Source organism: Gasterosteus aculeatus, chromosome 13 (genome assembly GCF_964276395.1).
Source record: "Gasterosteus aculeatus chromosome 13, fGasAcu3.hap1.1, whole genome shotgun sequence".
Classification (NCBI taxonomy): domain Eukaryota; kingdom Metazoa; phylum Chordata; class Actinopteri; order Perciformes; family Gasterosteidae; genus Gasterosteus; species Gasterosteus aculeatus.
Window position 1 is genome coordinate 14,649,326 of NC_135701.1, and position 17,279 is coordinate 14,666,604.

Sequence of the window (17,279 nt, forward strand, 5' to 3'; positions counted from 1 at the left end):
CGAAGGACTTGGAAGCTGCTTTGATTGAATGGATTTGAAATACTTAATTGTCAGATTTTTGTTTAACGTAGGAAGACTCCAATCCCTTTGTGTGAGGAGCAGGTGCACTGAAGACTCAAACTCCCATTAAATCAATCCCAGGGGATTGAGATCTGTGATCAGTTATTGCCTTTGGCTCCTCCTCTGCCACAAGGGCTCCAGACGCTCGAGGCAAAACACACCAACATTGGACTTCAGGGCTGGAAGCACAGGAGCCCACTTTATAATCAGTCCCCGCCTCAACAAAACCAAGGTATGATGAGTTAAAGTTTGTTTTACTTTATCTTATTTATTTCCGCCTAGATATAAATGGTCTTCAGCTTGTTTTTCATTCATTCATGTATGTTTTAGAGGACAAGACTTCAACACAGTTTTTAATGAAACCGACTACATTGTATTAACCGTATGACCTTGTTCATTAGTATAATGTTAATGAATATTATGTTAGTTATTTTGCAAAGAACGCGGTCAACATATGAGCTTTGCTGCAACTTCGGTAGTCCGACAAATATACAGTATTCAATGTTACTCATCAAGCTACATTTCAGGTTCCGCAAAAAAAAAGAGTCTAACACTTGATGAATTCTGATGTTTAATAGTCTGCTTTGTTTGTGCCAATCCACAAAATAAGATCAATATAGAACCCACTAAGTGCAATTTACAGATAAATTATTAATAGTGGTCTTGTGACTATGCCGCCGCCTTAGCTCCTCAAGGCCGGAACGAGTCAATTTACACTCATGTTATAAATAAACTTGAACACAATGAAAAATACATTAGGCACTAAACTATGTAAACGTATGTATAACTTAAATATATACTAGTAAAGAACATATGCCATCTGTTTTCTGTATTTTGAATGTGTTTTGTCCTATTTAATTGAAATGCTTTTTTCATATGATCTTACTTTGTGCTACATGTTTTCTAATGAACTTTCAAATGGACAAGCCAGTTGGACAGTACAGTTTTTGATTCATTCACTTGTATTTTATTTTAAATTTCACAAACGCGTGTGTTTGCAGAATGGGTCGAGGTGAGAACATGGGACACCTGCTTCAACCCGGTCGCAGGCAGAAGACACAGCTGGAGGACTTGGATGTGGATGTGGACCCCTTATTCATCCGCTTCCTCCGGACGTTCAAGGAAATCCTCAAATTTATTCTCTTCAGCTACACTGTCCTGTTTGGTGCTTTGCTCCTTGCCAGGTGGACCACTTACTTTATGGTGGGAAAGTAGAAACAAACTGACTGTTGCCGAGTAATGCTGTTTTTGGACAAGATGACCAGGCAAACCACCCTGAGCTTTGTTGTCTGTAGGCAGTTTGCATAAATGAATGTATCCACATCACACAGCAACAGCTGGAGGGATCAGCTGGAGTGTTGTTGATGATGTTTCCCTGTTGCATTCACCCTCTGCAGTAGTGCCCACAGCTTCAGTGTAGTTTTTGGGAAATACTCCAAACAGGGTTTTGCAGGCATGTAGAGCGACAGTGTAATTTAGAAACTGTGATATCTGCTGAGATGCACAAATAACCACAGCAAAGCTATATAAAACGTGTTTGTATAATAGTGTGCTATACAAAAATGGTATTGTGTATTCTTGAATTATAAAATATTCAATGGTGTTTGTTTGTTTTCCATTGGGAAGCACATGTCAAATTTTACAGCAAATCGTTATGAAAATAAGGAATATAAGCAGGGGCAAAGTCAGCCATCGTCTAATTTGTCCTAAATAAATTGGTGATTGGTCCCCTCTGATTTGATCTTACGTGTCTGGGAAAGCTGAATCCCCAGACGAGTCCCATGTTCACAGAAGGTCTTAAGGCCTTCATGCTAATTTCATAATATAATATATTGCAATTCCTTGGTCAATTTTGTACGCATTTTTCTGTAAATTATTTGGATCTTAAGAAAACACGTGTCTTTTCAACTATTATCCTTTATTGTATGTCTTGACTTTATAAGGAATTTATCATTAGAATCAACATTTTCCACATAGTGCATATTTCTAAATACATTTGAGAATAGTCAAATTGTCTAAAGCAGGGGTGCCCCACTGGCTTATGGGATAAAATGCCCATTTTTTTGCATCAATCCTTGTTTGTTGTCATTTCTCTGCTGAAACTATCAACAATTAATATTATTATTAATACCCAAGATGTTCCAACAGTGAAAACCATGTTTCACCCATGAGTGCCAGAGCAGGTTTATGTGCTCTTGTCTGCATGGGTAGTTATTGTGTCATTCAACTTTGAATATGCACCAATTAAGTGCCAGAAATTCGGGCGTACCCAAACATTCATGCAACAGATTTAGTGGAAACTCAATGGCAGTTGCAAGTGGAACCGGAATTTCTGTTTTGGGGGGGTTATGTTTGCAAACCAAACAGGTCAATGCTCAGATGTTGTACATTTTCATGGCAAACTAAAATAAGCTGTATAATATATAAGAATGGTTTTATAAACTGACTTTTCCACTTGAATATAGTCTTAAATCTTAAAACTAAGTCACTTTTAAAAATTAAATCTACATCAAATTTAGTTCCTTGTTTTTCTGCTCCGCAGAAACCTAACCAGGCGCGTCTGTTCGATTCCAACCGCTGAAACAATCGACATGGGCGGGGGTTAAACATAATATTTTCATTTTCTCCTTGTAGGCCTTGTAACTTTTAATTAAAAATGAAATACAGTTTAGATATATCAACCATGTGTTATCCGGGGTCAGGAAAAAGACACACCGTCGCCGACGGTTCAGGAGAAAGCGCGATTAAAATGTCACGGTGCACCCTCACCGCTCTCCGTGCGATGCCCGCTGAACGCCGCCCGCGTTGCGCCATTTTGAAATGCTGGGAGAGGCAGAGGCGAGGGAAATCTCAAAGTGGAGTGCAAAGTCTAACAGCCAGATTCCGGTTTACTCCCCTTAGTTTAAAGCAGTTACACGCTGTCAACAGCAACTGGGACGACGAATTTTGCGGTCTTTGCAGGTCGTACGAACGGCAGCGCTGCTGGTTTAACTTCCTTCTCGGTCAGAACCACTCGGCCGACCCGGGTCAGCACGGCTCCTCTTCAGGGCCCGAGCCCGCTACACAGTTACTCCGTCTCCGTCTCTCGCCATGGCAGGTAGATTGTTCACACAGCCAAGTCTCTGAGTGGGTTGCGTTGTGTTTTAAAAAATATATTCGTATATTTAACGGTGGATTATCCTGTTCAATACGGACGACGTGTTTGACTGTGTGTTGTGGTTAACGGTAACCGCCGCAGGCTAGCTAGCAAGCTAGGATACCTCCAAAATGCTAATGTTGTGTCATTGACCATGTGAAAGTGAGTTTTCCACACTGAAAGCCCGATTAAACCATTGCTCTTTCCCTGCAATAAGCCCCACGAGCTAAAATATTTAATACGAAATGCGAAGCGTGTAACCCATTTTCTCACAAACCGGGTTTGAGCCAAACCAAGCAGCGGACTAACGCCTGTAAAGTTGTCTTATTTTAGGTTGCTGTCTTTAAACCTTGTGTGTTGTTTGTTGTTTCGTGCAGGGGCCGGTGGTGGGAACAGTGACGTGCAATGGTGCTTTTCCCAAGTCAAAGGAGCGATAGATGATGATGTCGCTGAAGGTAAGTCCATGTGGTGGTCACCTAAACGTTAGCAGGATGCTAACTTTCACCCTGCGATAGACGCCCCGAGCATGCTTGTTGTTATCTTTAGACCCGCTGTTACGCGTTTTGTTTTAGGCATCGTGCATTTTCTATGGAGGATTGTTATCGTAGAACATTAACCTGCACCCGATAGGTTTAACTAGGCTGTAACAGGCCTAACTTAAAATGTCTCAACTTTTACAATTCTACCCAGTGTGTTTGATGCAGAAGCCGCGGATGACCATTAATGTCTGTGAATACACACTTTGCTGCAGTTTTCACTTTGGATAGAAGAATGTTGTCTGTGATTTTGGTTAAAGTGACACCTCCAGTATCATGGATAATATTTCCCGAGTTGATAATTCAGTAAATAATAATTAACATGGATGTTAATTATGCAGCACTACTATAAATGATTTAATCTCAATTAACAGATAAGCGAGGTGGTTGTATTGTAACAATTCCCTTTTCCGTTGTCCAATGAGTTAACTCACCCGTGCTATGAAAGCCTATGTTTACAGTAGAAGGTGGACTTTGTGTGTGTGTGAAGGATCTCTGTTGTTTACAGTAAGCTTTCCCTGAGAACAAGTGTCAATACAAAGCAGTGGCTCGCTGGCTGTAAACACCACAATGGTGTAATACTTCTGCATTTATAGGAAAGTTTGTATGGAGTTGGATTGAATCAAAGTCTGTGTGTGCTCTGTTAACAGAAGAACAACACCATCGTGTATATTAAGAATGGTACTGGTTCAGAATAGTGCCAGCCTATAAACATGCATTGTTGAGGTTTGACGAGAATGCTTTCTTTTTTTTGTTGCCTTCTAGACAGTGTTGAGTAGGCTTTTAGTTTCATCGCCAACATGTACACCGCTGCTTTGTCGTTTTTTTTAACATGGTTTATACGTTAATCAGGGATTTAATGTTGTCGTTGGATTAACAAAAGTTGTTGCATACCAGTGGGAAATTGTTTTATACCAAACCTTCCTCCGATGCACTCAACGGGCTCCCTACTTACAGCAGCGAATAAGACTCAGACACCTAGCTAAAGAAACAATGGCATTCTAATTACACTCCCTCATTAACAGCTGACATCATATCTACTGTTGAATTCAACCACTCCGGGGAGCTTCTCGCCACTGGGGACAAAGGGGGCCGCGTGGTCATCTTTCAGCAGGAGCCAGAGGTAATTACTTGGTGACTCATCCGACCCAACAAAATATACCGGCATTGATGTCTTATGTAGCCAACAATACCAACTTTGTGTGCTCTGGTTTTACGTAAGATGAATTGCTGAATCTTGTTCTCAGATGAGGGTCTATTTCTGTCATACTCTTTTTTTTTCTTTTTTTTTGAACTTGTATGTGCCATCTGTCATTCTTTAGACTAAGAATCAACCACAGTGCAGAGGAGAGTACAATGTTTACAGCACCTTCCAGAGCCATGAACCTGAATTTGACTACCTAAAAAGCCTTGAGATCGAGGAGAAGATCAACAAGATTCGATGGTTGCCCCAGAAGAACGCAGCACAGTTCCTTTTGTCTACAAATGGTAAGTAAACAAGTGCCTTGTAATTAATTGTATTCTCCGTAGTGGTAAGTGATATTTAGCTGCTTTGAACTTCACCAGTCTAAATGTGCACTTGTTTCTTTTCACGCTTGAGAGTTTGTCCATGATGTCTTCTCTTCTCATCGGTAGACAAAACCATTAAGCTGTGGAAAATTAGTGAGCGAGACAAGAGACCAGAGGGCTACAATTTGAAGGAAGAAGACGGGCGTTACAGAGATCTCAATACTGTCACAACGCTACGGGTGTGTTTCTGTCGCTATTTAATGTTATCATTAAACATGTTTAGTATGCCGCCGTTGACTGTTATCTGTTTGCATAGTAGATTGTAGCTTTAGTAAATTGTGTATGTAACATTGAGATTGATTGTTTGCACTATTAAGAGCTTATTAAATTACATTTTAATTAGTTGAAGTATGGTCACAAGGATACTTTACCATTTGTTCTTCACTCGTTAAGGCACTGTCTAATTTGTCCGATTTTTGTGATTAAAGCAGACATATTGCCGTATCTTGACAGCAAAGGTGTAACTGATAACTTATGGTGTGGATCGTTAATGTTATGTTAATTACATCTGTAAAAAAGTGTTCAGCCACTTCCAGATTTCCTTGAAAAAAATGAACAACAAACTGAATTTTAAAACAAATGCCAATGTGTTTACCACGCACCTTCTCTAAAATGAATGTGATACGAACCCTGCTCCTCCTCAGGTACCAGTGTTCAGGCCCATGGACTTGATGGTGGAAGCCAGCCCGAGACGCGTGTTTGCGAATGCGCATACCTACCATATCAACTCCATCTCAGTCAACAGTGATTGTGAGACATACCTGTCTGCAGACGACCTGCGCATCAACCTATGGAATCTGGAGATCAACGATCGCAGCTTTAGTATCCTTTTAGTTTCATGCAATCTTCATCTTCTGTAGATCTTGACATAAGTCCTCATAGTTGGTTGCACTTCAGTTATCTGGGGTTAGAAAGGTGTGGCATTGCAACACTACTTACTGTAATGGGATTTGCCTTTCAATTTTATACTAACGTCTCCCATGTGGGCTAAGAAAAAAGTGTCAAACCAGTTTTAGCCATAAATCTGCCATAGTTAACTTTTTTTTTCCACCCCCATAATGCACAGTGTTAAATAATGAATGGTATTCCCCCTCATGCAGCTCGCTCACTTAGGCAGCAGGCTTCAGTCAAATTGGAAACAGTCAGACTGTTCATCACTAAGTCCTTGCAACACACAAACCCACTGCATATTTTCTGTTATACGCCAAGACAGTAGAGACTGTTACCCTTTTCATTATGTAGACCATACACCAATTATATTGTGGCTTTGTGCTGGTCCACTCAAAGGGGTAGCTGTGCTAAGGCCGACTAAATATAAGTAAAAATGCGATCGGTGCTTATGACGGTGTCATAAATGATGGTACCACCAGATGACCTCCAAAGTTAGGATTTTAGAACTTGGATACAGAGTAACTCTTAATATGCAGTATGCTCAGTTTGACAAAGTAGTTCAAATTCATTTTAGTCCTCTATTGAGCTGACTTTCCATTGAGAAACCTGTGTGAGAGACTTGTTCTCTCTAAGGAAGCAGTAACTGGTTCAGAGCACCGCCATAGCATATTTCTTTTTTTAAATCTTTTTTTAAATGTTTTTTTAAATACATTTGTCACCGACCTCTAATATTTCCCAAAGCCATGCAAAACTTTTTGTGGTCTCTGGGAAAATGACAGACTTCATTTTATTCCTAAAAAGATCTTTCTGAGATGTGGATGTTGAGCTGTTTTTCCCCCCTTGACCTTAACCACGCGTCTTCAGACATCGTTGACATCAAGCCAGCCAACATGGAGGAGTTGACGGAGGTGATCACGGCAGCAGAGTTTCACCCGAACCAATGTAACACTTTTGTCTACAGCAGCAGCAAGGGCACCATCCGCTTGTGTGACATGCGGGCGTCTGCTCTGTGTGACCAGCATGCCAAACGTGAGCCAATTTCATAAACACTGCTTTCTATCAGTGGAGCAGTTCAGTTCACCGTGAACCTGCATGATGGACTACCCTTCATCCTTTCAGTTTGTTAGTCGTAGAAACAAGTATGTGCTAGAACTGTGGCATTGAGACTAGTAAGAATGTGAGTGCGTCCCTGATGTGACTAGTCAAGTCATTTTATTTTGTATAGCCCAAAATCGCAAATTACAAATTTGCCTCAGAGGGCTTCACAGTCTGTACACATACAACATCCTCTGCCCCGAAACCCTCCATCGGCACAGGAAAAACTCCCCCAAAAAAAACTACACCATTAAAACTTGGTTGTCGACTATCTTTGCGCATTAAATTGAAATGTCAGACTACAAAATGATATTTGGATAATCGCAAGTAATGGCAGGCCGACGGGGCATACTAATGACTCATGCATCATTTTCTTTTTTAAGAGTTCGAAGAGCCAGAGGATCCAAACAATCGTTCGTTCTTCTCTGAAATCATCTCATCCATCTCTGATGTGAAGTTCAGCCACAGTGGACGCTACATGATGACACGAGACTACCTGTCTGTCAAAATCTGGGATCTCAATATGGAGTCCCGCCCCGTAGAGACATATCAGGTGTGTACGGCCTGTTAATTATACAGGAGCCCTACTCAAACGGGTCTCTTGGAGTGTTGTTTTCACTGTTGATTGTAACTACAATACGTCTTGATCACATTCTTTTAACAGGTGCATGAATATCTCCGGAGTAAATTGTGTTCCCTCTATGAGAATGACTGCATCTTCGACAAGTTTGAGTGCTGTTGGAATGGGAACGACAGGTGAGTTTGACCTGTTGGCAGTAAAGGCATAAAGTACCTGTATTGTTGTTCTAGGTATTTCATATGAGAGTCAACAGATGTAACTGTTACTCTGGTAGCCAAGTTTCACTTGGGGGGGGGGGGGGTTATGTTTGTAAATCAAACAGGTCAATGCTCAGATGTTGTACATTTTCAATTATTGGCAAACTAAAATAGGCTGTATAATATATAATAATAGTCTTAGAAACTGACTTTTCCACTTGAATATAGTCTTTTTTTAAATGTCTTTTAGTTGTGGTTTATTCATTATACCTTTTTTTTGGAGTTCCCCACACTTTAAAAATGCATGTGCCCTGCAAATGCTTTGATCAGGCAACTATTGACGCAACTGAACTGGCCACTAAATTGGGCTTATCAATTACTGCGGTTATCAGCTCCAGGCAGAGCGCAGGGCTGGACCTGTTTTGGTCTTGGTAGCAGAGGGGCTTTCGTTATGTTCCACACATTAAACCTTTTTTTTGAATGAATACCTTTTTTAGATTGTTATAACGTGTCGCGCCTTCAATCCTGCACGCCTCCTCTCTCTGCAGCGTTGTGATGACCGGTTCCTACAACAACTTCTTCAGGATGTTCGATCGGGGCTACCGGCAGGACGTGACCCTCGAGGCGTCGCGTGAGAACAGCAAGCCTCGATCTGTCCTGAAGCCGCGTAAAGTAAGCACAGGTGGGAAGCGCAAAAAGGATGAGATCAGTGTAGACAGTCTGGACTTTAACAAGAAGATCCTCCACACTGCCTGGCATCCTCTGGACAACATCATTGCTGTGGCCACCACCAACAATCTGTACATATTCCAGGAAAAACTGAACTAGCATTTGTTGAGTTGCTCAGATCTGTTTTGGCTTGAGCCCCACTGCTCTGATACACAAATGCAAACAATATATTTGTCTGTCCTAAATCCCCAAATCTTGATAAGATCTGCCCTGGGTGACTTTGGTATTAAAAGTGACTTGTCAACAACAAACGGCGGCATAAACACGCCCACGCGGGCCGTCACACAGACATGTTTCGTGCGTATGACAGTATAAACATGCAGGGGTTGTAAAGTCAGGACTTTGGGATTTAGTTTCACGGGTTTTCTCCAGCAGAAGGACTCAGTACACTAAGCTACCAACTCCACTACATCCCAGACCAAAGGGAAAATGTGTGTTTAATACACGTTTGGCTCGATTGTTTCATTATTCTGTTGTGCCATGGTGACATGATTCATGTGTATGTCTCGGCAACAAGTTGTCGAGATTCTGTCGCTGCCTAGTTTAATTAGCTTGAAATAGGAAATTCTTTCTACCGTTTATACGTCTTTCTGTCACCAAGTCCCTTTTGTGCTGGCCAGAAACACTGCTAATACAAACTGTCAACACTCCATTTTTGCCCCAAGTATTTGTCAAGTTGCCAAGCTCGCTCACCACTTTCTAGTGTACAGTATAGTAATCCCGTTAAAGGACTATTCTGGTGTTTTAGCTCATTCTCTGCAAAAAGATGACACCGAATTATCCAGCGTGCCATTACTTACTGGAGGATTTATATAAATTTCTCTACAGTTAGAAAGTCAACTTACTGCAAACTTGACATGTATTCCAACACAGTGAACTGTTGATTAAGTCAAAGTAATTGTTTTAAGAGATTACGTGTTCCATACAAGAGAACTCATGCATATCTTAACATCTGGCAATGAGCAAGAAACGAGGACATTCTCCTTTTTATCACCCAAACAACACCCATGTTTCTGATACAACAGCTCGTACGTGTGTTTGCTTTTAATGCTGGAGTGTCCTCTACATGTCAGCATCAGGTTTCCAAACCAATCTCTGCTCTCAAGTACGTTACTAAGATTCAGTTGAATGTTCCTTGTGATGACTCATTTCAAGCAAGTTTCAAGCATGTAAGTTGGCTCTCTTTGTGCATTGAAATGAATACTCTGAGGAAAGTGCACCGCAGTATTTAGTCTTTGTCATTTCTAGTTAATGGCCAAAAACAAAACACCAAGTTAGTCCATTTAAAGCGGCGTCTGGTGTTTTGGGAGTTGAATGTCAGCTCACAATACAAAAAGTAACCAGTCTTATGGACTCTAAAGTTTTATTCATTTAAAGCTGTCTTACAGACAAAGCGGCCGGTCGTAGGTGGACCACCATTTAATGCTCAGGAGAAACGCTTGTAGTCAGGAGGGGAAAATGTTGTGGCATTGCCTAAATCTCGTGTCTGGTGGCACCAAAATTGAGCCCTGATTGCCGACGTCCCCACAAAGTCTGTCGTGTTGTTGCAGATTGATCGATAGCTTTAATCTCTGGATCTTGTTTCTGTTGGAAGAAGTTTTTTCTTTTCTTTTTTTTATGATGTTTTGTACTGTACCTGATGATAAAAGAAGAATAATCACTTTAGCTGATTTATTTTTGTATAAATTAAGGCAATAGGATTACAGTCTGATCACTGTAGTTTCTTTATCTGTCTGTCTCGGGGTGATTGTAGATGGAAGGTCACCGGATGCGGTTTCCTTTTTGTCATGACTCTGGGACATTATGTTCATTCAAGCGGGTATTTCTTTAAAAGCTAAAGACTTTTGTGACATCAAGGAAATGTGACGTTTCTCACGTGAGATGTCAAAAGAAAAGTACTTGAAGCACTACAACAGTTTTTTTTAGTTTTTTTTTTATTTGGCCGACCTGTAAATTATGTTTTTATTTTTATTTTTAGAGGTTTTTTATTTTTTTGCTCGCTGTGAAAGACCAGGCCTTTTTTGGATTGACTTGGGAAAGACTTTTTAAATCAACACACAACTGTTCAAATGTGTTTCTTTTAAGCTAGTTAATTCAGTTGAGGATGCAGTGAGTTATTTTCAATTATTGTAGGTCTTCTCTCCTGTGATGCAGGAGGATACAGATTTGTTTATTTAAAGAGAATCTGGGAACCACACGGTTTGCAGACTGTTTCGTGTAAGTGGTCATTGGTGACTATTGAACATGGAGAGGATACTTTAAATAATGAATTCTGCTATTTCTCTGCTACATTTGGCTTCATTCACACACTGCTGATTTTCTCCTTTGGCGCTGACAGTTTTGATTAGAGCACAGCTTGCCAGTCCATTAAAATTATGTTTAGATGACAGATTAAGCCATTGAATTAGGCCTTGAAGCATTTTGGTCATTATGAAAGTTAATGGTTCGCTCCCACCTTTTTTAGAGATATGAAATCCCATCAGTAGGATGCCGCCCAAACAACCAGCCATCTTCATTTGATGGTTCTAAGCTTGATTGTCACTTTTTTCAAATCTTTTCTTTTTGGGTAAAAAAAACGTATTTAATATCTGATGCAAGTTTGTGTGCGGGTGATTTTCCTCATGTTATATATGCATGAACCTGTATAACGTGACACCGGGGTTGTCCACGAACCAGCCAATCAACGAGGATAGCTGTCCACTCAAAATACAGGGTGAGCAATCTCATATTGTCCCATCATTAAAAGGAAGCACTCACTTTTATTCAATAACCATTCTTCTTACAATCTGTTGAGAAACATTTTGAAAAAATACAGAAATTTGTATAAAAATGATGCACCAGAATTTTTGTGAAAGCTGTTATGAGGTTTCTTTTATTTAATTCCCTGTTCTGCAGGTCCAGCAGAGGTGCTCTGTCTGTTCTAGAGCATTACTGCAAAACGGTCAATGTCTTTCATATTATCTTCATAGCTATTGTTTGAGGCTAATCCATGAAAAGATGTTCAGAAGAACCATAATGCCTTTCTTATAGCCTAAAGATGGAAGATAATCAAGTAGGTTTCTTGGACTTTCTGGTCTGCCAGACAGGAGACTGCTCAGGGGAATTTACCGCTGCTCTGTGATCAAAATCTCTACCTTTAAAAACAAAACAAAAAAAACACAGCTTTTCAGGATTTTTATTAAAAACTGCCTTTACAAGTAGATCTACACTTTTTGAAAGTAGCTATGTTTTTTTTGAACGTCAGAAAAACTTGCTTTCAACACATCAGTGCAGGGAAACCGCCCAAATTGGAGTTTTTCCCACTTGAAGCAGCATTATATACATGTGACCCGGGAGTTAGAACAAAAATGCACTTTTTTATTTTTGTGAATTTCATTTTGTATTTTTTATTTTTTTCCAAGGGATTCTTGAAAAAGGATTGGGAGTTTGGGGTGGAGGGGGGGGGGACATAAATAAAAAATGGTTCATTGTACAACTATGTTTATCTTTGTCAAATGGAATATAGAACCATTTAGATGAAAAGTAATAAAGAATTTCAAACCTCAATTGAAATACTCATCTTTATTTATAGTTCATATTTGTGTTGTAAATTTAAAATAAACCCATGGAAACTTGCCCAAGTTACCCAAAAGCATGTGACAACATTGCTAGGATTATATTAGGCCTATTGCATCACCAAATTCCTTCCATGCTTTCAAATGAACAATATTTTCTAATCCCTGCAGCGGTGCCAGACGTTACACATCTTGCTCAAATGTCTAAAATGTATTCACCATGAAGACTTCTATCCAATTCAAAATACGACAAACCCGTTTCATGGACCTGGAGAAGAAATGTACATAGTATATTGCGCAGACCCATTCTCTACAAATCTCCAGGAAACTAGTAACAGGAAGGCCTTCCTCTTACACTCCACAACGCACTATTATCATGTGTCCTCCAATACTGCACGGACTCAGCTGACTTGAGCACTCTGACCTAATGATTCTTTTGTTCCTACATTTGATCAAACATTCCTCTTTTCTGCATGTATGAAGAAATTGTGTTCCAAGATTTCCGTAAATATTTTCCACATTAAAGTTGTTTCCGTGTAATGACAATGAATAAAACAAATTTCCCATTACTGACCTATATCCTTAGACTTCTATCTGCTTACGGTCTGAACTGGACTCTGGACTGATGCGGCGCATGCGCACAAGCTGCTTAGTCTGCGTGTCATGTTGATGAATTCTAAAACTGTAGTCAACATGTCCACCGCTGCTGCTCAACAAAACAATAACGAGGAGCCCGGGCTTCACGGTACGTACCGCCGCCAGTTCCTCTGCGCTCCCCGTTTACAAAAAAATATTGAAAACATTTTAATGGGTGTGTGTTTTTTGACAACCTTTGTATAATCAAGATTTGATGGTAAAAGTTACATCGGCGAAGGTATTTCCTCCTCTTCTAGGAGGGGCGGAGGATGATGCTGTTTGACGTCACCATAATCTAGCCAATTGCGTTGTGCGAAATTCTTTGATTGACGTAGGGGCAGCCAATCACGTACGCAAGACAGCGCTGGGCTGGATCTAGCCCAAATGAAAACATTTTTTGGACAAAAGACGAAATAATGGTTGCTTTTATTTGATGCAGTTTTAATTACCCCCCCCCCGCCCAATAATCAATCCCCTCACTCTCACGTCTTCTGTAGCCGACTCGGTAAAAAAAATCTTTCAAACAAAATATAAACGATAAAAGAGGATAATGGCAGGACGTCAGCCCAAGTACCCACACCCACAGGCTAGCAGCTCCTAAACGCGTGTAAACAGTGACACGTCCGAAGGCCTAATTAATAAAACAATAACACTAAACCGTTTGCTGACACGGAGAAGCGGGGACGTGCGCTCTACGTGTGACAACGTCCCCGCTGGCGCTGCTCGCGCAAATAGCCTCGCATTGCACTTCACAGTTATAAAAGACGTCACATGAGAGCAGCATCGATGACAGACTCGTCTGTAGACGGACAATCAGTCGTGTAGACGCGGCTGGATTGGGTTTCTATCATAAGCTTTAAATAATTGCGTCCTAACTGTAGCCCGCTGGACACAAGAAATTGTTGCATAACATCCCCAACGTCTGGAAAACATTAACGTTACGTGCGAGCTGTTTGTGGGGCAGTGGCACAAAAAAAAAAGCATGCTATGGTGAAAGGCATTTCACAGCCAATTGATTTGTATGCACAGTGTCAGTGGTGCAGGAAAATGTAGGTCAGCTGTTTACACTCGAAAGAGGCAGAGGTTTGCGTTTGAGTGGTGTTCATTCTGCAAGGCTTGAACACAACGAGCTAAATTCCACCCTTCCCTCCTCTTGACCTTTCGTGTTGCCAAGGCTCTTGGGTAGAGCTGAAGCTAAATGGAAACACGGGGAACCCGGGCGTGCAGACCAGTCTTCCGGAGACATCCGCTGCGGACCAAATAAACGCGAATGCTGGCATGAGTCAAACTCTGCAGACCTTGGAAGATGTGCCCGAGAGTGATGAAACCCTGATTGGAGGACTGGAGCATGTGCCCTCGTCCTCCTCGATCCACAATGGAGATATGGAAAAGATTCTCCTGGATGCACAACATGAATCCAGCCAGAGCAGTTCCTCCTGTAATAGGTAAGAATGCATGTCATTAAATGTGCTTTAAAGCTCAGACACGGTTTTGGTTTTGTAATTGATTTGACCCAAATATTTTTACTCAGTCCTCACAGGCCACCGAGTCCAGATCAGGATGAAGGTCAGATAACCTTTGATGTGGAGATGCCCAGCCCAAGAGACAGTCAGGTAAATCAACATATTTAAAAGTTTACATCGCCTTTCAGTTGTTTTCATTTGACAGTGAAACAGAAGGACTTTGCCGCTGTAATTGCAGTCAGAAGACGATAGTGCAGAGAAGTACAGAGAGGAAGACATCCTAATGAACAAAGAAGTAGACTGGGTCGCCGACTGGTCCAGCAGACCAGAAAACGTTCCCCCGAAGTAAGCAGACATTCACAAACGGGGGTTCAGGATATTGTTTTTATGATGTTAATTTGCAATAATGGATCGTTTGATTGCTGCATGCAGGGAGTTCCACTTCAGGCACCCGCGGCGTTCAGTGTCTCTCAGTATGAGAAAGACTGGGGTCATGAAGAAAGGTGGCATCTTCTCCACTGAATTCCTCAAAGTCTTCATCCCTTCCTTACTCATCTCACACATTCTCGCTCTTGGCCTCGGGTAAGTGAGAATTCACGTAGTCCGATTGTCATGCAGGGACACAATGCAGGTCTTGTTATTGCATTTTTAAAAGTTACATTTTTATAAATCTGCACTGATGTTTTGTACTTACTCACAGAACTTGTCCACTTGGATGATTGTTTCCCAGATGACTGCATTTTAAATATCTGATGCCGGTCTTCTCGGACATGGGCTTCATGCATAAGTTAATGCATTAGTTTTAACTGAAAAACTAATATGTATTCATGGCTTTATCCAGTATGTCAGCGTTTCCCTTTTTAGTGTACATTGTCTCTTTTTATTCATGCAATTCATTTTCACGTTTGTTTTCCAGGGTGTATATCGGGAAAAGAATTGCCACAGCCTCCACCAGCTCTTACTGAATACAGGATGCAGCAGTGCCTGGATGTTCTTTTGTCTCCAAGTCTCTCTTGTAGTCAAGCTATCTCTCTGCTATCTATTGTACGCCCGCATTTGACTTCCAGTCAGCATTCAATTCTGTCACAGCATAGATGTAGTTGTAGAGTTATACACATGACATAACGTGGTTGCACTCCCATCACATTTGGACACAGGGCAACGTCGTACCCAGCAGCCTTCACCAACTTCTTCCCCCAGTAGATGAAAGACCTTGTTAGAGCTGCAAAGTATTAGTCATTCTGTTCAAATCAAAGATATGTGACACGGATTTGATGTTAAGGGGCTTAAGGGTTTCTCTACTTATTTTGATGTTATTTCATGAGAAATCTGGACTTCTCCTAAGCGGCATCTCTCCACTGTTGTCACAGTTGGCCGGAGTGTGCAAACAAAAAATATGAGCAATATTCACAAAGCAACAAATTGAATTGGCTCTGGGAGCAGAGGGGACTTTTACCGCCTTAACTTTTTGAGCTTAATATTCAAGGTGCAGTTATCTGAGGGGAAACGGATGATACTGCACAGTGGGATTGGTTTTCTAAATCACACACGTTTCTAAGGAATTTAAGTTGTATCATGTTGACTCCTGAGGGTTTTCTTATTAAAGCTTAGTTTTTCTCGAAGGTTGGAAAGCTTACACATTGATCGAATGAGGGGTTGTTTGAGTATATTATGATACTGGAACAAGGGGTGAATGGCAATTTACCAGGCCATATGCTATTTTTATTTGTTTTTGCCAACATATCTTCTTTAAATTAATATAGAAGCAATGGCAAAGTGCCAAATTTGTATCCTTCACCACTGCACATTGGTGATTTATCTTAGACTGTTTTTCTTAATTTTCTGATATGTTTAGATATTTAAAAACGTAGGTGTGAAAATAAGATTTAAGCTGTGATCTGCCCCATGTGATGGAAAACCTTTTGAAATGGTATGCTTTGTTTATACATAGATATTAATGCATATTATGAAATTATTCCCTAGCTTTGTTGCAGTGTATGTAATGTGTTTTTGCTGTCGTTTAATTGCTGAAGCGTCAGTGACAGAAACTACCACAGAGGAAAGAATTTCCACGGGCCTCAACGAAGTGTGTTGTCTTGCTTTTATGTAGAATACACTGTGCAATCATGTCACATCATATGATACAATAAAACATGCCCAGTGTGTGTAGAACCTACAGAACAACTAGATTTCCTGATGACAATGCTTGTCATCTGTATATTGATGGTGATTGTTTAAGTTGATGATTTGTTGTTTTTAAATTCATTACATTATAGAGCTTATGAAAAAATAATTTACGATAATGTGCAGTATCCTAACTTCATTTAGGCTTAAATGCATTATATAACTCTTAAACTGTACATATTATCATAACAGGGTCGTGTACAGTTAATTATTGTGCAATCCAGAACACTAAATGTACTAAATACAGCGGGTGAGATATAAATCCTAAGAGATTGGATAAAGCTCAATAGACCTTAATCCACTTTCTAAGGCACAAAAAATAGAATGGCGTGCCATAATTATTGGCTCCATACAAAGCTTGAGACATTAAGACAATTCCTCTCTATGGAAATGAATTAACATTTTGACACAAATCATAAAGAAAAGAAAGAATGTGCGTAACGTCAAAGTTGTCAAAAAAAATAAATCACAGGCACCATTTTAGTTACAACTACATCTTGATTCAAGTCTATGCCCTTCCCCAAATTCGGACAAGGTTTAGACTCGTCTTCCAACCTAATGTCTTGACTCCTTTGATTACTTGGATCTGTAAACACAATGTGTACAAATGATATTCAATCAGAACACTTCTATCAGTGTTAAGAAGCAA

At 40.4% G+C, this 17,279-nt stretch overlaps 2 protein-coding genes across 3 annotated transcripts; both read left to right on the forward strand.

Moving 5' to 3' along the window:
* Positions 1-2,673: 2,673 nt before the first annotated feature.
* Positions 2,674-12,339, forward strand: ppp2r2aa (protein phosphatase 2, regulatory subunit B, alpha a). Its single transcript, XM_040196085.2, has 10 exons — positions 2,674-3,157; positions 3,574-3,651; positions 4,758-4,855; positions 5,055-5,220; positions 5,368-5,480; positions 5,946-6,123; positions 7,057-7,221; positions 7,671-7,840; positions 7,952-8,043; positions 8,613-12,339. Exons 1-10 carry the CDS (start codon positions 3,151-3,153, stop codon positions 8,890-8,892), a joined length of 1,347 nt encoding a protein of 448 aa, XP_040052019.1. The 5' UTR covers positions 2,674-3,150; the 3' UTR covers positions 8,893-12,339.
* bnip3la (BCL2 interacting protein 3 like a) lies at positions 12,333-16,624 on the forward strand. Of its 2 annotated transcripts, none has more exons than XM_078086855.1 (6): positions 12,333-13,092; positions 14,158-14,428; positions 14,515-14,596; positions 14,685-14,791; positions 14,879-15,028; positions 15,147-16,624. In XM_078086855.1, the coding sequence occupies exons 1-6, from the start codon at positions 13,011-13,013 to the stop codon at positions 15,163-15,165; spliced, it is 711 nt and encodes a 236-aa protein (XP_077942981.1). In that variant the 5' UTR covers positions 12,333-13,010; the 3' UTR covers positions 15,166-16,624. The 2 variants fall into 2 exon arrangements, with proteins under 2 accessions (XP_077942981.1, XP_040052020.1); XM_040196086.2 differs by having other exon boundaries at positions 15,363-16,624.
* Positions 16,625-17,279: the final 655 nt, after the last annotated feature.